Source organism: Centrocercus urophasianus, unplaced genomic scaffold, assembly GCF_019232065.1.
Source record: "Centrocercus urophasianus isolate 14NV4802_14NV808 unplaced genomic scaffold, USGS_Curo_1.0 seq_14, whole genome shotgun sequence".
Lineage (NCBI taxonomy): Eukaryota > Metazoa > Chordata > Aves > Galliformes > Phasianidae > Centrocercus > Centrocercus urophasianus.
In genome coordinates, this window is record NW_024884586.1 from 38,163,559 (window position 1) to 38,183,833 (window position 20,275).

The 20,275-nt window shown below is 40.7% G+C and overlaps 1 protein-coding gene across 1 annotated transcript in view; it reads right to left on the minus strand.

Moving 5' to 3' along the window:
• Positions 1–20,275, minus strand: part of ITPK1 (inositol-tetrakisphosphate 1-kinase) — a 132,396-nt gene that overhangs the window by 54,419 nt on the left and 57,702 nt on the right. Inside the window, exons 3-4 of the mRNA XM_042813494.1 lie at positions 10,234–10,359; positions 2,386–2,503 (exon numbers count right to left, since the gene is read on the minus strand). Coding sequence (XP_042669428.1) covers positions 2,386–2,503; positions 10,234–10,359 — 244 coding nt within the window. The remainder of the gene's footprint in view (positions 1–2,385; positions 2,504–10,233; positions 10,360–20,275) is intronic.

A 20,275-nucleotide genomic window follows, 5' to 3' on the forward strand; every position in this document is an offset into this window, starting at 1 on the left:
TCACTATTTAAAGCATTAACCTGGATATCTGAATGATAATTACCTATGCAATCAAGCTGTTCATCTAACACCAGGTCCTACTGCTGCAGAACGTGGTCACCTCAGCAACATCCGACATTTGTGAAGATGCAGGCAAGTGACCAGAACGTGTGTTCATCCTCCCTGTAGCTGTTGCAAATCTCTGATTATACTTGATTATATTCTTTCCAACAAGCTTGGAATGCAAATGGAAGATCATAAATAAGGACTGTACTTTGTTTGCAGTTCCTCTGAAACGTAAATCAAAGGCAAAGATTACCTGAGTCCAAAACTGCCCTCTGAATAGTTTTCCAAAGCAGAGCATTTCTCCACACACAAATACTGAACCATTCCAACCCCCCCGTATGGCATTCCTCTGGAAGAGAGAATCCCTTGCACTGAGCTTAACCCACCACATTCAATCTGTATCCCGTGATAAAATGGGCTCTCCAGTTACAGCTAAATTCTAGGATATTATTCTTGGTAGTGACTTCCTTTCTAAATTCCAGAACAAAAAAAGATGCGACTTTAAAGACCTTATGCTATTTACAGATGTATTACTTCTTGTTTGAGCTTTCTAAGTGCTCACTGCCTTGGGATATTCCATGACAGCTGCAGAGCAGAAAACACAGTTTAGCAGGTGAAAATTAGGAGGGGAAAAAACCCACCACGCTGTCTAGAGGGATGCAGCTATTTTGATCTTCTCCACTGCAAATGATTACATGTGGGAATACAGAAGCTGGTCTGCTTAGGCCAGAACAAGAAATCAGCCAGTTATTCAGCTCTCTTGAGATTTTCCCTGCTAAATACAAAGGTGGTTCAAGGTCTCTGCCATAATATTTATGATGATGAGAAAGAAATAAGCTGAGCTATATCTGGAAGATCTGGGGGCACAGCTCACCTAACACTAGAATAGCCTGTGAAAACAGGTGAAGTTTTTTTCTGCCTCATTCCTAAATTTTATTAGCAGCTTCACTTGGAAGCTGTCAGTTTTAACTGAATAGAAATCGACATTTTCCTTTTTCTTCCTTAGTAGTTTTCCCTCCCTTATTTTTTTTTCCTTTCTCAGTTTCACCAGTGGAGGCTGAAATATGTGCAATTCAAACTCCTTGCAAAAACTGGATGCTCTCCTGTGCATGATATTACCATAGAGAAAATAAGGACAATAATATCATTAACAACTTAAGGAAAAAAACAAATAAACAAACAAAAAAAAACTCTGAATCTCTCTGCTGCTAGAAAAAATACAAAAAAAACAACCCCATATTCAGAGCACAGATTTCCCTCAGTAACTCTTTCCCACTCACATACAGCAATAATCACTTCAAAACAAAATCCTTTTAAACTAATTGAACATCTTCTTGTAAAGCACATAGGAGACTGCTGCTATTACTCTTCATTTTACATATTTGAGAGGCTCCTAAAGACACTACACTGATAGGGCCAGGCAGGTCAGATGCAAACAGCAGGTCAATAAAACCCCAAATTATGAAAATGCAAATTGATAAGTTTCCTTTGAGCCCATGAAATGGTAATAACACAATCATAAAGAAAATTGCAATAATGCCACATTAGAGCATAGTTCAGAAATGCAATTTCCCTGAAATGTAGTCATCTAATCTAAGGAATAGTTACTTTTAGAGCTTCTCTAAAACTAAACAGAAAAGGCAAGAAGTCAAGAAAACTGCAGTAAAAGTAGAAAGGGAATGAAAGACTAACTTGACCTAATAGTTAACACGGTAAGATGCTAGAATTATTCAAGTTTAAGAAGCATGACTTCCAAACGTAGGAATTCAGTCCAATTAAGTCCAATTAAAGGCAACAGTGTATGTCAGGTAGCAAGCCAACACCAGTAGAGCATTCATGCTTCCTCCTAGCAATTAACTTGTGTGACAGACTTCCAGCATTTCTCATGCATCTTAGCTCTATTAACAATTTAATTTTTTTCAGTTCTTTCAAAAATTTTTTTTCTTCTTCCATAAATCTCAAAATTCAAGCCTCGGGATTCTTATGACAGGTTGTGAAGTTTGTAGTGACATCTCAATTTACCAGCACGCTCAGAAAGAAAATGTTTTCCTGAAGACTACTGTGAGCAATGTAGTAAATATGCTCCCCATTAAACCCACACCTCATTTTTACCCAGATGCAAACCTCCTTTGCATGCTTTGAAAGAGAAGAGCACAGGGGGTCCAGAGCGCAATCCCATGCCACCACAATCCTTCAGTGTTTGTGCTCCCATGGAGAGGGAGAATTAGAAGGGCCCAAAGCCTCTGCTGGAAGCCTCACAGCTAACTTCCAGAAGCCAGCTGCTTCCTTCCCTACAAATCACAATAAAAAGTATTCTGGGACAGCAGGTGACTGGCCTACCTTGCATGTATGCCTCTATTTGTCGAATGAGCTCATAAGACTTGGATCGGTCCAGAAGCGTACGAATAGCTGGAAGAGGGTCGAGGACAATGGTTTCTGGATGAGCATCAATATACTCCTGCAAAACAAATATGAAGAAGAAAAAAAAAAAGCATTAGGTTGACTAAAGACTGTGGAAAATAGTGAGATGGGAAAGAGAACACAGTTATAAACCTCAGTCAACATCCAACCTTTTTTTTACAGGAGACAGACACTGGCAATGTAGGATGTGACAACATGGACTTGGTGCTGACATTTGAAACAAAAACAAATGTGACAGCTAACTGCTTCAGGATGGCACATTCCTCCTGTGGACTCACCATCAGCGGTGAAACTTGTGCTGCTACAACCCCATCAGCTCAGAAATGAGCCAGTGGCAAAGTGCCACAGCAACAGCTGTGAGCAGGGCAGAGAAAAGTAATTAGAAGAAAGATGACACACGGCTATCTTGGGGTCAGTCTTGCACTGAACTACTACACATGAACATCAAAACTGCCTGAGCTAAGCTCAGAACTACATCTGAGTTCCTTAATGCTGCTATTAAAACTTCTAGCTGTTCTGAATGTTAAGAGCTGGTTGGTAAGGGCTGGAATTACAGTAGATGGGTAAAGAAGAGTACGTCTTACCTCATCCAAACTAGGACAACCACCTCCAAAGCTAGCATCTGTCTGTCTTTAACCCAACTTCCAAAAGCCATTTTACATTTCCATTCATTCATTTAAATTTGTTCATGTAAACACATGGAAACTACTCCTGCAAGTACCACACTTCCATGAACATCTTGCAGTGCTTCTCATGGTGCATCAGTTCCCCCTTTGGTAATGTGGCAACAGCCCCTCCACCCTAACCATGCTGGTTCCACATTGAGCTCAAGCTCCACGTATGTCCATTTAGGCCCACTCTGTATGCACTGACCCCTCACCTCACACATACATTCCTCCTCCCTTTGGTCTCCATCTCCTTCACCACTCTACAAGGAAAAAATTATTTTTCCCTCTCTCCGTTCCTTGTGCAGCTTCCAAATCCTCCTGATGCTCTCTTGCTCTTAATGAAAATCCTCACTGTTCTGTGCTCAGGTATACTCCACAGCAGTTTGGCTCAAATTAGCCAATGTATTTCCAGAAGGAACTCCAAGGAACTTCATTTATAAAAAGATAATAGCTCTAAATCACATTAGAAGATGATCCAAGAACTTAGTTTGACACAGCATAATGAAGTTTAATAGGAAAGAAGGTCTGATCCTGAGGCAATTCTACACCAGGCAATGCTTCAATAGCAGTAAGCATCTCAGCTGACTTTCCAGTGACTGCTCATCTTGCTGCCTTAATGAGACTCCAAGAGCTCTGCAAGGCAAACACAAAATAACCACCAAGCATGAGGGCTGTTTCCCAGAAGCCATTTAGAGCCTGGGGGACTTAATAGTGTAAGAAAAAAACCTCTTCAAACACAGGAGACTGTAAGGAGACAACCTTTCCTTACTGGGAGAAAAAAAAAGGACGAGCTATTACAAATATGAACTTGAAAACGGAGCAGCTGCAGGAGAATTACTGAAACCAAGCTTTCAGTAGAGCACAACCTGTCAACCTTCACCACTCAGTTCTTCTCTGGTCATCCGAACAAAACAATTCCATGCCTTCTTTTGTTGGATTTACCAAAGACTGGTATTCAGCTTCAGACTCCAACAACCCAGACAACAATCTGCGAGATACTTAGATTTTCCAGCAGTATTTTTGGAAGGCTCTCTCCCTGGGCTGCAGTTCAGCTTGACCCAGACAATGTTTGTGTTTTCCTCTTTCTAATCTTTGATACAATAAACGCAAACAAGAAAAAAAGCAGGACTTTTAGCAGATCTTCCTTTGTTTTTATTCCAGGCTTGGTACTCAGTAATGCTCTGTACCAGCCCTGCTACTGGCAGAAGGCCAGCAATGAAACTTGAAATCAAAGGGAGACAAAGTATTTCATGTTCCCTATTAAATACCTCTGGATATAGCCCAGAAGTTTTTTAAAAAGCCCTTCTTAAGAAGTATATATATAGATGAGAATAGAATTGATTGTCATTTTACCCAAAAAGGTAACTTTTTTTTTTTTTTTTTTTTTATATTTTAACAGAAAGTTGATACAGTATCTACTGCAAATATTAGGTCATTAGATGATAAGAAATACTCACTGACTCATTTGACTTGACTTTATTACTAAGTAATAAAACTTCAATAACCCTTTGTTTAACGTTAAACAAAAACTGCATATAAAAATGTCAGCAAATGAAACAGTGATAGTGTTTGGATTTGTGTTTTCCTGTGTATAGAAACATGGAGATAACTGCTTATAACAACAAATGGATGTTTTCCAAGGGGAAAATATGTAGAGACAGAAACAAAATTCATCCAATGACCTTGAATCGGATTCAGACATAAAATATAAAAGACCTTTCTGTTGTCTTGGGCTCTGTGCATGGACACCAAAAGGAAAGCTACAAGCAAGGTGGAGCTTCAGCAAACACCGATCCCAAAATTGTTTGTCTCCTAAAACCTATGAGATCCCTGCAGTGGTTGGAAAGGATGCTGGTAGCAGACACTTTATCTGTTCCTCTTCTATTTGTGCTACAACTAAAAGCAAATTTCTAAGCTCAGCTTCCCTGGTTTTCCATCAACAATTCCCCACAGCTTTATCTTGCAAACACCTATCATCAGGAAGGTCTCCAGTTGGCTCTGAGATGAGAGATTTTTAGTTAATTTTGCCTGATTATAAGGCTCTTTCAACACCAGAGTAGGAGAGAGTTACTTTTCAAATGGGAAAAACACAGGCACTGGCCTGTGAATTCAAGTGCAAATAGACTATTTCAGCTATGTGTCTTATCCTGTCCCACCAGTAAGAAAAAAATTACTAAGCTTTGAATGTTTCTTTTGATTTTTCACTTGCCCATTTCAGCAGAACACATGAAAAGAAATTTGAAACTTGTATTTTCAAAGCATAAAGCTGGTAACTGGGAACAGAATGAGCTAGTATAATAAAATGAAAAAAAAAAAACAAAAAACACAAAAAACCCACAGCATCATCTCCTCATCTCCATGAGCATGTACTCAAATCACCTTTCTGAAAGTGAGAAATCTGATGAAAGCAATCAGTGCAGCATGAACAAAGCCTAACTTCTCACCTTCCAAAATATTTCCCTTATTTCCTTTCATCCCAGTCCCTAGCCCTTCTAACAGCAGAGCTCTTCCTAAACAGCTTCAGAGTAGGAGAGCCAGAAGTAGGAAACACGGGTGGTGGTGGGGAGGAGGAAGAGCAGAATAAAGAACATTTTCAATTTTCATCAACCTGACAGCACAGGCCTAGGAACAAAACTATTTGTGATATGCTTTCGAGAACGCTGACGAAAAGAGAAACTGTTCAAAAAAGCTCTGAAACACAAATCAACAGTCCTATTGATTTTCTATCACTTAAGGCCATCAATCTGAATGGAACAGACAGAAGGAGCTGTTATGAATAAAGCTGCACAAGCCCCTGTATAGCTACGACACGCAGCTGTTCAGAGAGTATTTTGCTAAAATCAGAGCTTAACAAACTTTCCTAGTCAGCAGTGGCTTATGCCAGCCAGAACATATTCAACTTTCAAAGCCATAAACTTTATCTGAGGGGCAGGAACTGGGTAGCTTGCTTCTCTTTCTTACCAGGATGACAGGAACCAGAAAAACAGCAAATGAAAGGGTACCTTGGGTACCCTTCACACCTGACTTATCTCCCATGTTCCTTTGGTTAAGAAGGAAATGCCTTTAAATGACTTTAGTGTTTTGTGTGGTGTTTTTTGATTATTATCTTTTTTTAATTATACGACAACTAAATTATATTCAATCAGCTCAGCCCAGTGTTGCTCTGGGTAGGAAAGGAGACTCCACATTCTCTAATGTAAGGCTGAAATATCTTGCAAAACAAATGGAAAAATTTCTGTCCTTCACACAAATCACTAGGTGCTACACATGGTCTTCATTTTGGCTTTGGAGGAGATCACTAAGCAGCTGCCAATGCTCTCTGGAGGAACTGTAGTCCAGACCACATCCAAATAGCACAAAGACCTCAGAAGGCTCGGCCCAAAAGGTCTTCTTCAATTAAAAGACCAGTATTAGCATGCACCTCCTCCTCACCATTTTGAGAGTCTGCTGTAACAGTAATTTTTTACAATGCAATTGAGAACACTCATTAAACAGCAAGACAAAACTGGCATGCCAAGAGGCTTCACAGTCTGCTAGTGCACAGCACCAGACTGCAAGTGTTTCTCACGGCCTGCAGAGAGCAGGCACACAGACCCAGCTTTCTCCTAAGCTTTTGCAGAAGAGACAGTCGAGACTTCTACAATATAGCTCTGAAATAAGTAATTCTTCCAAAGGTCAGAAATGCAGCCTTGCAGACTATTCCTCCTCCTGTGATCAAGGAGCCCTTGCTTTTTGCTTCCTGAAAGACTGCTCCATGGAGCCACCAAGAAGCCAAGTGCCAGGTTTCATGTTGATGATAAATTTACGTTCAATAGCAAGATAAAAAGCATATTGAATTTTGGATTGGTTAGTCAGATTAAGTTCAGCAATAAGGGAACACACTATTTGCACTATCAGCTCCTCATTAATGTCAGAAAGGAGTTAATAACATTTCCTTTAATTTATGACTTGGGGATGCAAATAGGATCATCTAGATCACACAATGAAACTGTGGACTAAACATACATCCCAGAATTGCTTTCTAAATTCTCTAGGCATTACATACACTTCTTTGCAGGAAGACAGCATCCTCAAAAAATAAATACGTTAGATAACTGTTTACTGAATAACCAAGACTAATGACAGAGACAGAAGAAAGAACATCAAGTTCTGCTCTAGCATTCTTAGCTTTTTTATTACTGTCATTTGTGGTTAAATTTAATATTGCTAACTATGAAGCCCTTGAAGGCCAGCTGTATATAAGCAGTTTGTAAGAACAATGCTTCTTACAAAGTTTCTTACCACAGACCTGCAGCAGCCATTCTAGAGCATGCTTGGCCAAAACTTGCCACTGCAAGAACAGCAATGCTAAATTGGAATTAGGGCACGTGTTCAAAAGAGATTCATGTCATCATCACCAGTGACATGAAGATGAAAGTTTAGAGGAATCCTTAATGCATGAACACAATTCACCTGTAGAGGAGACTGGAATGAGACAATGCCCTTTATCCATAGGGTGCTTTTCACCCAAATTTATTTCCTTACGTGGTTCAACTGTTAGCTGAACAAGTTCAACTGCATCAACCCATTACATCAGGAGACAGTGAACTATTTCTTCCGACATACCCAGATCTTATCCTTGCTTCCATCTGTCTGCACCACTTGCACTTGGGAAAAAATATAGAAACTATGTATTACTGGGGAAAGAGATTTTCCAGTGATACAGCTACTTGCTGATGAACAGATCTGCACACACCTTGAGGTTGTTCATACAACCCAGGTATGTATGCAATAAATATACTTTCTACAACACTTGACACAGAATCCAGATTTCCAGTATTATCAGAATAAAAAATGTTCAAATTCCCATTAGTCCACTGCTAATTATCTTCATAGGACCACAACACTATTTTTGCCTGGATACTGATATTTAATTAAATATTAATTAAAATTGCAATGTTCTTTGTAAGAAATAGACTTCAGTTTATGAACAGAGGTACGTAAGCTGAGGCACAGAAAGACATTTTAGGATGTAAGGGTGGAGAGAAATAAGTTTCTGACTTGCAGTTGCAGTTTTCTTTTAGCATTTCTGTAAGGGAGTGTTTGCTGTTCTTAGGCCATTGCATCTCTTTCCAGGTGATATTATTCTTTTGTGACTGCTATCAAAAGGATACAAAAAGTAAGCCTCTGAACCAAAGAATAAACTATAAAATATAATATATATATAATATCTATATATAAATATATAGCACTTACCTCTCACCAATCTCAGAATCTATCCCACAGACTCATTAGATAGAAAAATATTTTCACTGAGATTTTCTAGCTTACGTAGGTTTAAAAACAAAGCTTCAACACTTAACCTACACAAAAATAATGAATTTATTTAAGTACTAACAAAGATACATAGAGTAACATCAAGGTACATTGTGATTACTTTAAGAAATTTATCAGGACAAGGCATTTAGCTTTAGCGGGTCATTTTAGCTCTAACAGCATTCCACTCATGCAGCAGCTGCCACACCAAGAAGAGCCCATTAAATTCTCAGCCAAAGCCAAGGTTCTTGTTGTGAAGTGCTCCATTTCGTACTGAACTTCACATTGGTGCTTAAGTGCAGCTTTAGGAAAACATGCTCTCCATACTTCATAGTGCTTCTTAAAGACCTCACTTAGATATTTGAAAAAGGAACAGCTTATGCTCTTCAGTAATTAAATACATTAAATTCACTAGCTGGAATTCTTACAAAAATATTCAATATCCACTGATGAGTTCTTGCTCAGTAATAAAAGAAACATGTTTCAGATACTAATTGTATTGCTACACTCTGTTCTCTAATGCTTGCACAAATTCCCTATCTACGTGTTCTGCAGGGGACAAAGGAGGTAGCACAGCATTACACAGAGACGAGCTCTCTGAGCCCTGCTCAAACTGAGACCTTCAGGAATGCAACCAACAAAGTAAGGATCAGGAATCTCTGGACTTTTACACAGCTGTGAGCAACTCAACACACGAGTCTTTTTCCCTTTTTGGGTATTATTTTTTCCCCTCAATACAACGTGTCTATTACAAAGGCAAATCAGCTAACATGGGAAAGAGGGAAAGACTGTGAGCTTTAGCAGAAGGTCCCTGAAGTTCATCTCTCCATATTCTACTTTGGGCATTTGAAATTTCAAGTGCTGGGGGATGTGGATGCCCAAGGTACTCAGTGATGAAGTCACATATTCTTCAGAGAACTGCTATCAGAGGGCCAGACCCACAAGTGTATCTTTTGTGTGAGTTTGAATAGCAGGCAGCTGGGAGGAAGCAGCGAACTTTTCTAACTAAAACAAGCAGAATATTTTCTCCATTAAGTACAACATTTTCTGCATTATTAGAAGAACATTAAGCAGAGCAAACAGTACTTGATTTCCCAAGACAGCAAAGTTGTGAAAACTGCAGAATTTGTCTGAACTGTTCTTCCACCTGGCATAAGCATATTTCATAAATTTCAGAAAATCTTACTCAAGTTCTCTGTGAAAAAGAAAAGAATGCCTTTGATCAAAACTATCCACCAGAAACATCACCTTTTAAAATGATAAATGCATCATCATCCATACTATGATTGGAATTATTTGGCAGAACAGTTCTCTGTACCACTGTGCCCTGCATATTTCTGACTTAACGATGTTAACTTGGGAGGAAAAAAAAAAAAGCAAATCAGAATGCTATCAGAGGATGAAAAAACTGATACTAGCCTTGATGTTACAGAATTTAGCATTCCAGTAAGTGGGAAGAACGGACAGGATCGGGTCAAATTATTTTAGTAGCTTCTGTCATAGAGAAACAGAGACATAAAGGACCCTGGAAGCACCTGTTCTTCATTAACTACACCAGTGTTCTTGAAATGACATTCAAACATTTGGTGGGAAACGAGTTGTTACTAAACTCACAGTGCAGAATGTAACCACAAGTGAAAATTTATTTTAGACAGACAAAATGGTGTTTTCTGGACTCTACGGCTGGGCAGCAGTGTGCCAGAGACCTCTTTTCACCAAACATCATCAGCTGCATAGAGAACAAATTAAATCTGCTGCACCACGATCATCCTCTTGCTTGAAATGCTATGGAAGAACCACATACCTGGAACCTCTGCACCAACTCCAGTGACTGGCTGTCATTCTGGTCTGCTTCGAGGATGACATCTGTCAGCTTATGTATGATCACATCCAAAGGGCCCTGGTCTTCAATAGGTTTGGTGAGATCAAGCTGGGAAAAAAAAAAAAGAAAACCTTTATCAATATATGGAGGATGTGAGGCTCACTGCCCAAGGTGCTGCCATCATACTGGGCATCTGCTTTACACACTGCCTTTATTTTGACATGTTATCCAAATCCCTGACAACTGATATTTCATTGAATGCCAGGAAACTTTACTCAGATATTTACTTCTCAGCAGTGTACACCTAATTCCATGAAAAGGCACTGAATTTGCTGCAAGCACCCTTCCTCTGAAGGTCTTCCTGTGCTGCTTCTACTCCTTGAAACAGTATTTCCTTCTTTTTTCTCCTCCCTGTACTTACACACATATGCAATGCAAAAAGATTGAGCCAACAAAAATTACCACTAATAAAAAGAACACCTCTCATGCCCTTTGCCCTTTCAGCCTGCACAGAACAGCAACTAGGATGGTCCTATAGGTAACATAAGAGCAAGTGATTCAGGATTTCTGCAAATTCCTCTGCTGCAGGGAAAGCTACCCAAGTGGGAGGAGTGCTGCTCCCTGAGCACAGCCTATGCCATTCAGCAGGATAGGGTAGGGGAACACACACTGAGGATGGGGTCGGCAGAAACTCAGCTCCAGACAGTGTAGCTGACACAACATTAGTGGCAATGTGTCACAGGGCTGGATGCCCAGTACCAAGACAGGGTTCGGGGGGCATTGAGCTTGGTCTTCACTGTCTCATTGCCTAGGATTTTGTCCTATACAGTTTCCCATCCCATGCTTTAAGGAAGGTAACAATGAGACAGGATGAACAGAGCTCAAACACCAGTAAAACTAAAGCAATAGAAACTTTGTAGCCTTTTAATTATATGCCAGTTGCTAATCTCACTGATCCCTGTAGCTGAAATGGTTTTCTTCTATAGTCACTCTGACCTGGGCTAGCTTGAGCAAAATGAATGGAGTCAAACAGAGACAGGATGACTATTCTTCCCAACAGAGACCATCTCTGCTTGCATTTCACAATCTACTACTCTGCCAGCTATCTCATACTATCTTTGAAGTACTCATGTAGAGTATGCAACTAGAAAATAAGGCACATCTTTGGAGGAGAGCAACTGACTCCACTTGCATGTGAGTAGCAGAGGCTCCCTGTATGCGAAGATGACGTATAAGCAAGGACAAACAGAGCCAATGGGGCTGCTCAAAGGGCCATGAGCTGCAGGTGAGCAGCCTGCAAGAGGGTGGCTGTGCTGAACCTATATTTCAATTCCTCCAAGCAGTGCAGCAAGAAGACTGAATGCAGACATAAGCGTCTGCAGAACGAAGACAAAATGAAGTGAAATGCAGCTTGGGTGAGGATGGCGAAGGAGAGGATCTGTTGCAAAAAAGTTCCAGAAAATTAGTTAATAGCTTTAAAAGAAATGTCAGATGACCTAACCAGTTTTCCTGAGCTTTTTGGCATCTGCCTATCACATCTGGAAGGAAACAGTAATAAAAGGGATCCATTTAACTGCATCAGAAGATTCCAAGTTGCCAAAATTAAAATTAAAAAAAAAAAAAAAAAAGTGAATTAATCAATTTTCAGGACTTACACTTTCAAAAACAGTGAGAAGCAAGTAAGTATTGGAATTTGGTTACCCTACCCCATTCTTATGGCAGTTGCAGCTATAATCTGCAGAGAAATGTTAAAAACCAAGAAAACAGTCCTTCCTTTCAGCCTTGACCCAGGAATAGAAGCAGCCTTCAAGGCACACACAGGCATTTTCAGCACAGTGTTTCCCAGAAACATAAGACATCTGGGCAAGATAACTTCCTTGCTACAACTGTGTCAGCTAAAACCAACGGACACGTTACTCTGAGCACGTAAACAAAACACACCTATCAAGATCTGCACAGGCAAATGTGTTAAAAAGTGTCCTGTAACAGCGCCCTGCCTCCTGGTTTGTGAATAAAACAATCCAGGAATGGCAGCATGCTTGAGCAGCTGCTCCTGGGCCGTTCAGTGAATGCTTAAGCCGGCTCAGCAAGGGCAGCAGGTACATTTCAGCCACACAAACCTTCAAAATTTGATCCAGCATTTTCTGGATTGGAGGATCAAACTGTTCACAAGTTCTCTGTGTTCTGGGCCGCGCTGTGGAAAGCAAATATTTCTGAGCTGTGCAGAACTTGGAAGTGTTCCACCTTCCTTTTATATACCAAGGAAAAAGAAGTTAAAGAAAAAAAGAAAAAAAAAAAAAACCCAAAAAATAAAAAAACCAAAACCTTGGAAGGGGAAAAAAAGAGGCCTTTTCAAGTGGAATATCGGACCCAATCACAAGTCAGTGAAAGTACAGTGCAAAATTTCTGCTGGCCTTCTGCTGAGACAAACACTGATTCATTGTTCGTCATCAGCTGGAATTTGAGCCCTCCTACTTCCCCTCTCTTTCAGCATCCCTCTCTCCAAACATCTTTGCATTTAACATGATTACCCAAAGGTTTGTTTTCGAACAGAACTAACACCATAGCAACAGAAGTAAGAGCAAAGATTTATCAGCACCGGTTTGAAAAAACAGAAACAAAAACTACGGCCATGGCGTGCTTTCTTCTGCAAAGTACACTATTGTTTGTATGGCCTACTCTGCTTTTTCAGAAACAGAATTAGGAGGAAACTGAAGATGAGCATTGGTTTCATGCCATTGTTACTTACCACCAAAACCCAGCAGAGATCAGGTGAATGACATAGAAGACAGTATCAAAGCTACTGGTTATTTCTGGAAAATTGCAGATAGGAGGTGTATGCCTTACAAATCCATATAGGGAAAAAAGCAATCTCTAGGTAAATGCCCTCATCATCAGTCTGCTCACCTTCCAACACAAAGGCTGGGTGGGAGTTAACAAGCACTCTATGCTATAGAAACTTCATAGGTCCCTTCCAGTCTCCCCAGAGCATCCACCAACAAGCAAGTTATGCACACACAGTTCCTCCTCTTCCCACTCCAAGCACACAGCCAACATATTTTCTCAAATCATTACACAGTAAGGGAGGAAAAAAAAGTTTATTTCCATTAAGAACAGTTTGTTTAAAGCTTTGGGGTTGTTTCTGTCCAGAACACTGGCAGGCCATCTATACTATGCGGATGGGATGGATGCCTGACAGCGTGCCACTGCTCTCCAGTGTCCCAACAGCAGTCCAGCACACACACACTTCTAGAAGCAGAATTTAAAGATAAAACTAGGTCCAAGTGAAAAAAAAAGTGGGCTACATTCACTCACTGCCAAACAAACTGCAAAACTGCAAGCATCGGATTTAAAAACAAAACAAAACACAAAAACCAAACATTTATCTAAATGATTAAAAATAAGCAAGTATTCTTTATTTGACTCAGAGTTTCCAGTGCATGCTACAGTCAACTGTATTTCAGAATCTGGCTCACAGGATAACTTTTTTAAAGCTCTTTTGCAGAAATAATTTTTGCATTATCATTCGCATGAAATGAAGTCTTAATACCATCCTGGTCTCCAAATTGAAAACAAAATCTGTCCCCTGCTGCATCCCTGAGAAATTTACAACACATTTCTAGACTTCTGCTTATCTTCATTTTTTTCTCTTATTATATTTCTATTAAAAAATAAAATCTCTTCTTTAAGCATTCTGTTCTCAGATTCCACACAGCTAACAAACTGCGCTCACCAGAATGCTGCACTGACTTATGGCTTTGGTTTGGTTTTTATTTGATCTCCTGCTTAGAAAAGCTGTGTGTATTCCGCTGCAGCAGCCTGTTTTGTTGTGGGGGGAAAAAAATCTCATGGAAATTTCACCTGCAGGAGATGAACGAAGATAAGGAGAAATCACCAGAGTCAATAGGTTTGTTTCGAGCCTTCTCAATAGGCAGACAGAAGACCAAAACATCAGACATTATTCCAAGTACAAGAAAGTTTAAATGCAACAAAAGGGGAAAATGCATGGAATTTTCTCTCCCTTCTCACAGAGATCCACCAATGCTCTGAAATTTCTGAAATGCAAGACATTTTCTGAGATCAGTCCAGAAGTCTCTGTGTGGTTATCTAACCATTTCCTGGCACTGAATTCTGCTATGAACCAGACATACAGCACCAGCCTGAGTTGACCTCTCTGCTCCCTGACTCCTGAGGCTGTAGATGGAGTTTTCTACACCATCTTCTATAGCCTGCTATTCAAATATTGAGTTAAGGTTGCACTGACCCCAAAACATGTGGAATTTATCTCAAACTTAATTCAGTTTCTTAAATTCTACCAAATGTACACCTTCAGGCTAGCAATCACCTTTCTCTGCTGAGGCAAATTTCTACCCCATGTATTATCATAAGTTATATCAAAACACCTGTAAAACAAAGCCTTAAAGATTCTCCCATTCTTTCCTTTTCCTGCACACCAGTGCTGCACAAGCCAGGCTGAAAAACAGTCCTGAGCTATGTGTTGGAAAGCCAAGTCTTCAGGAAGTTGAAAACTGACAGCTGATCTATCAGTATGCTGTTCTCTCCCCTGAAAGCTTAGAGATGAAAGCCTCTAAAAATATCTTAAGAATTTTGGAGAAGGAAGGGAGGAAACAAAAATCAGTAGTGTCAAGTTTACTGTTTTTCCTCGTAAGAAGCAAAAGCAACAAAAATACACAGGATAGTCTAATTACAGGAGATAAAGTGCATTTGCAAGGTCCTGGGATAGAAATCGGGGAAAAAGCTGTGCATTTCTAACCACACACATGAGATGTGGACACAGCCTGGGGCAGTAATCCAGACCCAGCTGGAGGCCTGCTCTCTGCTCACACACACAGGGAGCTCAGCCTGGTCATGCAGGAGCAGCCTGGCCCTCTGCCATGCTGGCACTCTCACAGGCTCTGTGGCCAGGCAGGGATGTGGGACTCCATACCAAAACCCATGCAAGGTGACAAAGCATATACATCATAGGAAAGACGTAGTGTTATCTGGAAGATGAAAAACAGGTATTGTCACCGATACACAGGCTTTCTGCACCTCCTCAAATATTTACATATTAAAACTAAATAAATATTAAAACTTTTAAATATTTAAGAGTTCCTCCTCCTCTATCTGGCCAAACAAGGAAATGACCTCTGCTGTCTCTGCACAACGCTTACTGCTGCATCTGGGGCCAGAGAACAGTGAGCACAAATCTGTAAGGCAGAACCGCCAGCTCTGGTCCATTGCATAGGGCAAGCACAATTCCAGCAATCACAGGCTGCAGAGAACAAGCCAAAAGCTCTCTAGCAGGATCTGTTTTCTCTGTCTCTCACCATCCTTCTCCAGTGCTATGAACCTGAGCACCATGCTGCAGTAGCAATCTTGGACAGGAAATGCTGCAGTGAGGAGACTCCCCCAGCTCTCCTACTACCTCTCACTCTGACAGCATAGCAGCACCAACAGCAGCTGCCACAGCAGAGAGGAACTGTCCTAAGCAGGAAGGAAACTTAGCTTGAAAATACCGCACATTTTTGTTACTCTTCTCAGAACCAAGGAAGCTTAAGACCTGCTGCAGAGCTTACCTTTCTGCCACTGCAGAATGTTAACTCTGCAGGCTGCCTGCTGCTATTCTGCCCAGCTTGGTTCTAAGAGTATCCCAAAAGGAAAGGGCAGTGGCCCCTACACTGAGATGCACTGTTCACAGCCCCAGCTGCCAGCTCCATCCCAAGCAGCAGGATGCACCTGAAGGTGAGGAGCAGCGCAGAGTAAGCGATGAACCCTACTAGGTTCCCATTTTCTCAGATACTGAAATGCTAACACCAGAGGAGAAGGTTCCAGGTTTAACAGATGGTTTCTCTGCATTTTCTGTCACTGATGCCAGAGCTGGTTTCTTTGCATTCTGTTTGGCACAAGTTGCCAGAAAGTAGGTGCAGCAGCTCTGCATGCTTCCAGGAGACAGACACAGCCACTGCCCTGGAGACAGGTATGGCCTCGGGGAAGCCTGAAAAAAGAGAAACTGCACTCTAGATAATGAGAGAAATCTCAGAGATATTTTTAATTATTATTATTTTATACTGCAAGTACTAATATACACAGACATCACTTATGGATGAGTTCTCTAACTACTATGTAAAATCAACAGTACTCATATACCCAGCCAGCATAGCTGGGACTGTGGGTAGCTTGGTCTAACACAAGATGTCCCTGTTAAGGTCCCTTTCAACTCAACCCATCCTATGATTCTGTGATTCAAGGCAGTCACTCAGCTCACCAGGATAACAGCATTTCCTCACTGCAGCCTCCTTGGCATCCTTCCCACAGGGGCAAGCAGCCAGCAAGCGCTGCCCTGGGCTGTGCAATACAAGTGACAGTCATGGCTCCTCCTCAGCCTGCAGAATACTAGGAAAAGTGACTCCTGTCTCCCTCCTCAATGCTCTGATCCTGCTCTATGAACCTCAGCTGAGCATTACTTTCCTATTAGCATCAATGTTTGTCCCTATTAGTGCCAATGTTCATCCCTTCACCATCTGACAGAAGAAACAGCATGCTTGGTCTATGGATAAAGCTCTTCACAGTACATATCTGCTTTCCAGAAAAGTGTACTTCTTTTCCATTTTGTTTTTAACTAAGTATATAACTTTGTAACTATATTGTTTTTGACTTGGAGCCCTGCAAAGAAAAAAAATATCAAGAAAGGAAAATAAACCTTGGCTTGGCTTATCTCCTCCTTTTAGGTACAGTATTTTGGCACTTGCAGAAAGTTCTTTCCAGAACTTGCAAAGATGCAGACACAGCTATTTCTGAGCATGATACTACACTGCAAGCTCATGTCCCATCAGAGTAGAACTACAGTAAGCATACTTTAGTCAGCAAGTGGTTAAACAGCTCAGCCCTGTCCATGGATGGTCTGAAAGGCAACCGTTGATTTTCAGCACTGCAGGAAGAATAATCAATGTTACTCAAATCCCAAAAAAGCCTCTTGCCAAGGGTTTCTTCTGAGGTCATAAATACCCTTGTGGATTAGGAAGGGCAGCAGAACAAATCCAGAGATTAGCAGAGGAGAAAAGTTGAACAGAAAATGTGTGGCACAGGGGGATTAGTGCTCCAAAGAAGAAAAGTAAGTTATAGAAAAACAAGATCCTAAGTAGAATTCACAGTAGGCGTAACCTGCTGCTAAAACTGCTTTGCTTTATTTTCTGTACCTGTCAAAAAAACGTTGTTCACATAGAGCTGATTAAAAGATTCTATAGGTGATCCCAATGGAAGAAGAAGGTATGGGAAAAATAGAGTGATTCAGAAAACATCTAGTTTCCTTTCTGAACTGGCAAATGAGATCCAGAAAGACAGGAAGACATCACAAGGAAAGCTTTTAATGTTTCCTTCAGTGAACTGGGTCAGTTCTAGTCCCATTACTGAGCTGACAGATCTATTAATCAATCATGTGGGAAAGCAGGCACTGCAGAAGGAATAGAAGAGAAACGCCATCCTCAGTGAATGCCCAAGTTAACCCAGAACACAGAAATACTGCAGCCCTGCAGGCAGCACAGCCTGAACAAGCAAGGGGAGGGCTGCGGGGGCAGCTCTCTGAAGCTTTTGGTGCTTAATTATAGCACTGGATAAACATTCAAAACATCAAGATTGGACATCACTGCAAATATTTCTTTTTTTTTTTTTTTGTAACTACTGGATACAGACAAAGTTAAAACGAAGGAAAAGTGTACTTCTGAGTGTTTCTCTTGGACCCATGTAAACAAGCACTGCATAACTTCCCTCCTTTTGGCAGTGAGATTAGTAAGCAGAAAAGCTGATCTGCACAGAAACATACAGCAGAAAGCATGGCTACCATCCTTTATCCTTAGGGCTGAGGAAACCCAGGTCTGGTCTCACACCACACAGCTCAGGCTCAGCTTCGGGACAATTCCTCACTTGTCCTTGTCAACCAGCACTGACAGAAGGTGCTCCTGGGTGCAGGGATGCATCTGTGGGAGATCACCAATGTCTGCTGTGATCCTCCTTTAAAGCTCCCTGCCGGTGAGCATGAGGCACATTCAGGCCTCTGCCAGCCTCTTCTGTGAATAACCAGCACAAGAGTACCTGTTTTTCTGGGGGCACTTCCCACCCTAAAAAGGCTCTGGATGATGCAGAGTTGAAGGTGAATGCACTCAGCATACATTTAGCCAGCCTGCTCATCATTTTGCTGAATTTAAGTGGTCTCTGTTGTGCTTATATAATTTAACTACATGTGGCGAGAGCAGTAACTGGCAGGGTAGAAAGTTCTCATACTTGTTATTTGCCCCCTGCCCAAGGTAATTAGGATCTGTTCTGCAAAAAAATGAAACAAAATTTAAACACATTACTCTCAACGTGCTCCATCATCCAAACACATTCTGAAACATTGCTCATGAGTTCTGTGTGCCTAGTAAATGTACACACAATAGCACAAAACAGACATGGAGAAAGTACACAGGGATACAACAGGGATAAAAAAAAACAGCTTTAAGAGAGCATCTAAAGGGAAAATAAAAATAGGTAATGCTATGTTTAAATAAGGAGAAGCCATGCTCAGGCTGATCTACATCATATACGTAAGCTGCAGGAGCAGAAACCAGGAGAGACTGGAAGAGACTGCAATATTCCTGTCCATCCTGTTCTAGAGAGTATTATTTATGGGATAATGAAGTTGCCTTTCAATTACAAAACATTACTTCAGCTTGAAACCATGGCTCCCAGTGAGACAAAATGATGGAACTACTCCTTCTAATGATGAATTTAATTTGAAATGAACATTTCATTTTGAAATGAACATAATCATATGTTCACAAAGGTAAAGCAGCCCCGGATTTTTCAAACTGAGGAAGATGACCATGGCTGGAGATCACAGCCATGATGAGTCACGTTCCTGCACACTGCACTGCTAGGAAGATACAGGACAAAGGAGCAGAGGGTGGAGCCAGGAGAAAGTGGCTGGGACACAAGAGAGGCTCTAACATGAGGAAGAGGAAAGTAGCAGGGCTCACTCACTGCTTCGGGAAACTCCCTGGCATGGAGGATGAGGTAGCAGTTAACGTCCAAGAGTTCATGCTTTTCAGCAACTGTGAGGCCTCTCTGCTTTTGCTTTCTCCCAACATCTTTTACAGGTGAACTGTCTTCCAACACTGCACCTGTCTAAAATGTATGGAGAACTGGCACACACAGAACATTTGGGGTCAAACTTCCATTGAACAAGAATGATAACAAGTCCTGCTCTGCAGTGTTGAGAAGGTTGGACAATCTCATAGTAGTATTTAACTGTAGCCAGATATTAATGGCAAACAGAACTGTATAATTAGGAGAGATTTGTTCACAAGACTAGGGAGAACAAACACTAGTTGTGAGGCTATGGTCTGGGTATTCCTGAGCAGGGATAACTAACATAAAATTTGCTAATAGAAATACTTGATCAAGATGGTTAAGCTTTAATTACAGGATAAAAGGGTGTATTAGCCAAGCATTTTTCATGATCTCAGGATGACAAATTGATAAATTAAGGGAAATAATTAGCAAAGACAGTTGAGCTGTGAAAAACTCAAGGATTTGAATGTAAAAGAGGCTAAACATTTCCTACATACATATGAAATAGTGAAATTTAGGAAATACATAAAGAAAGGAAGAAAAATACAGAGCTCCTATTCAGTAAGTGAAGGTTTATATTAGAAACAGGAATGGCACCAAATTTTATTCTGATATTTTGCTTCCATTTTCAGCAAGAATAACGATGCCAACTGGGAGCAAAGGCAGCAGCAAAGACAGGTACAGAGACACCAGTGGATACCTCCAGTCAAATCCAGGAGTCAGAATGAGATCATCTCACCTAAGTTTAAAAAGTCAGTAACTATATCTTAAGTATATATATATATTTAACTATATTCTAAAAGTGGTCAAATACTTTGAGGTCTTAAATTCATCTTGCTTTCTTTAGACTCCTATTCTAGGACAATAGGAATTGCACTTGAAACATGCACGACCAGAGAAGCCTGGCTGAATTCAG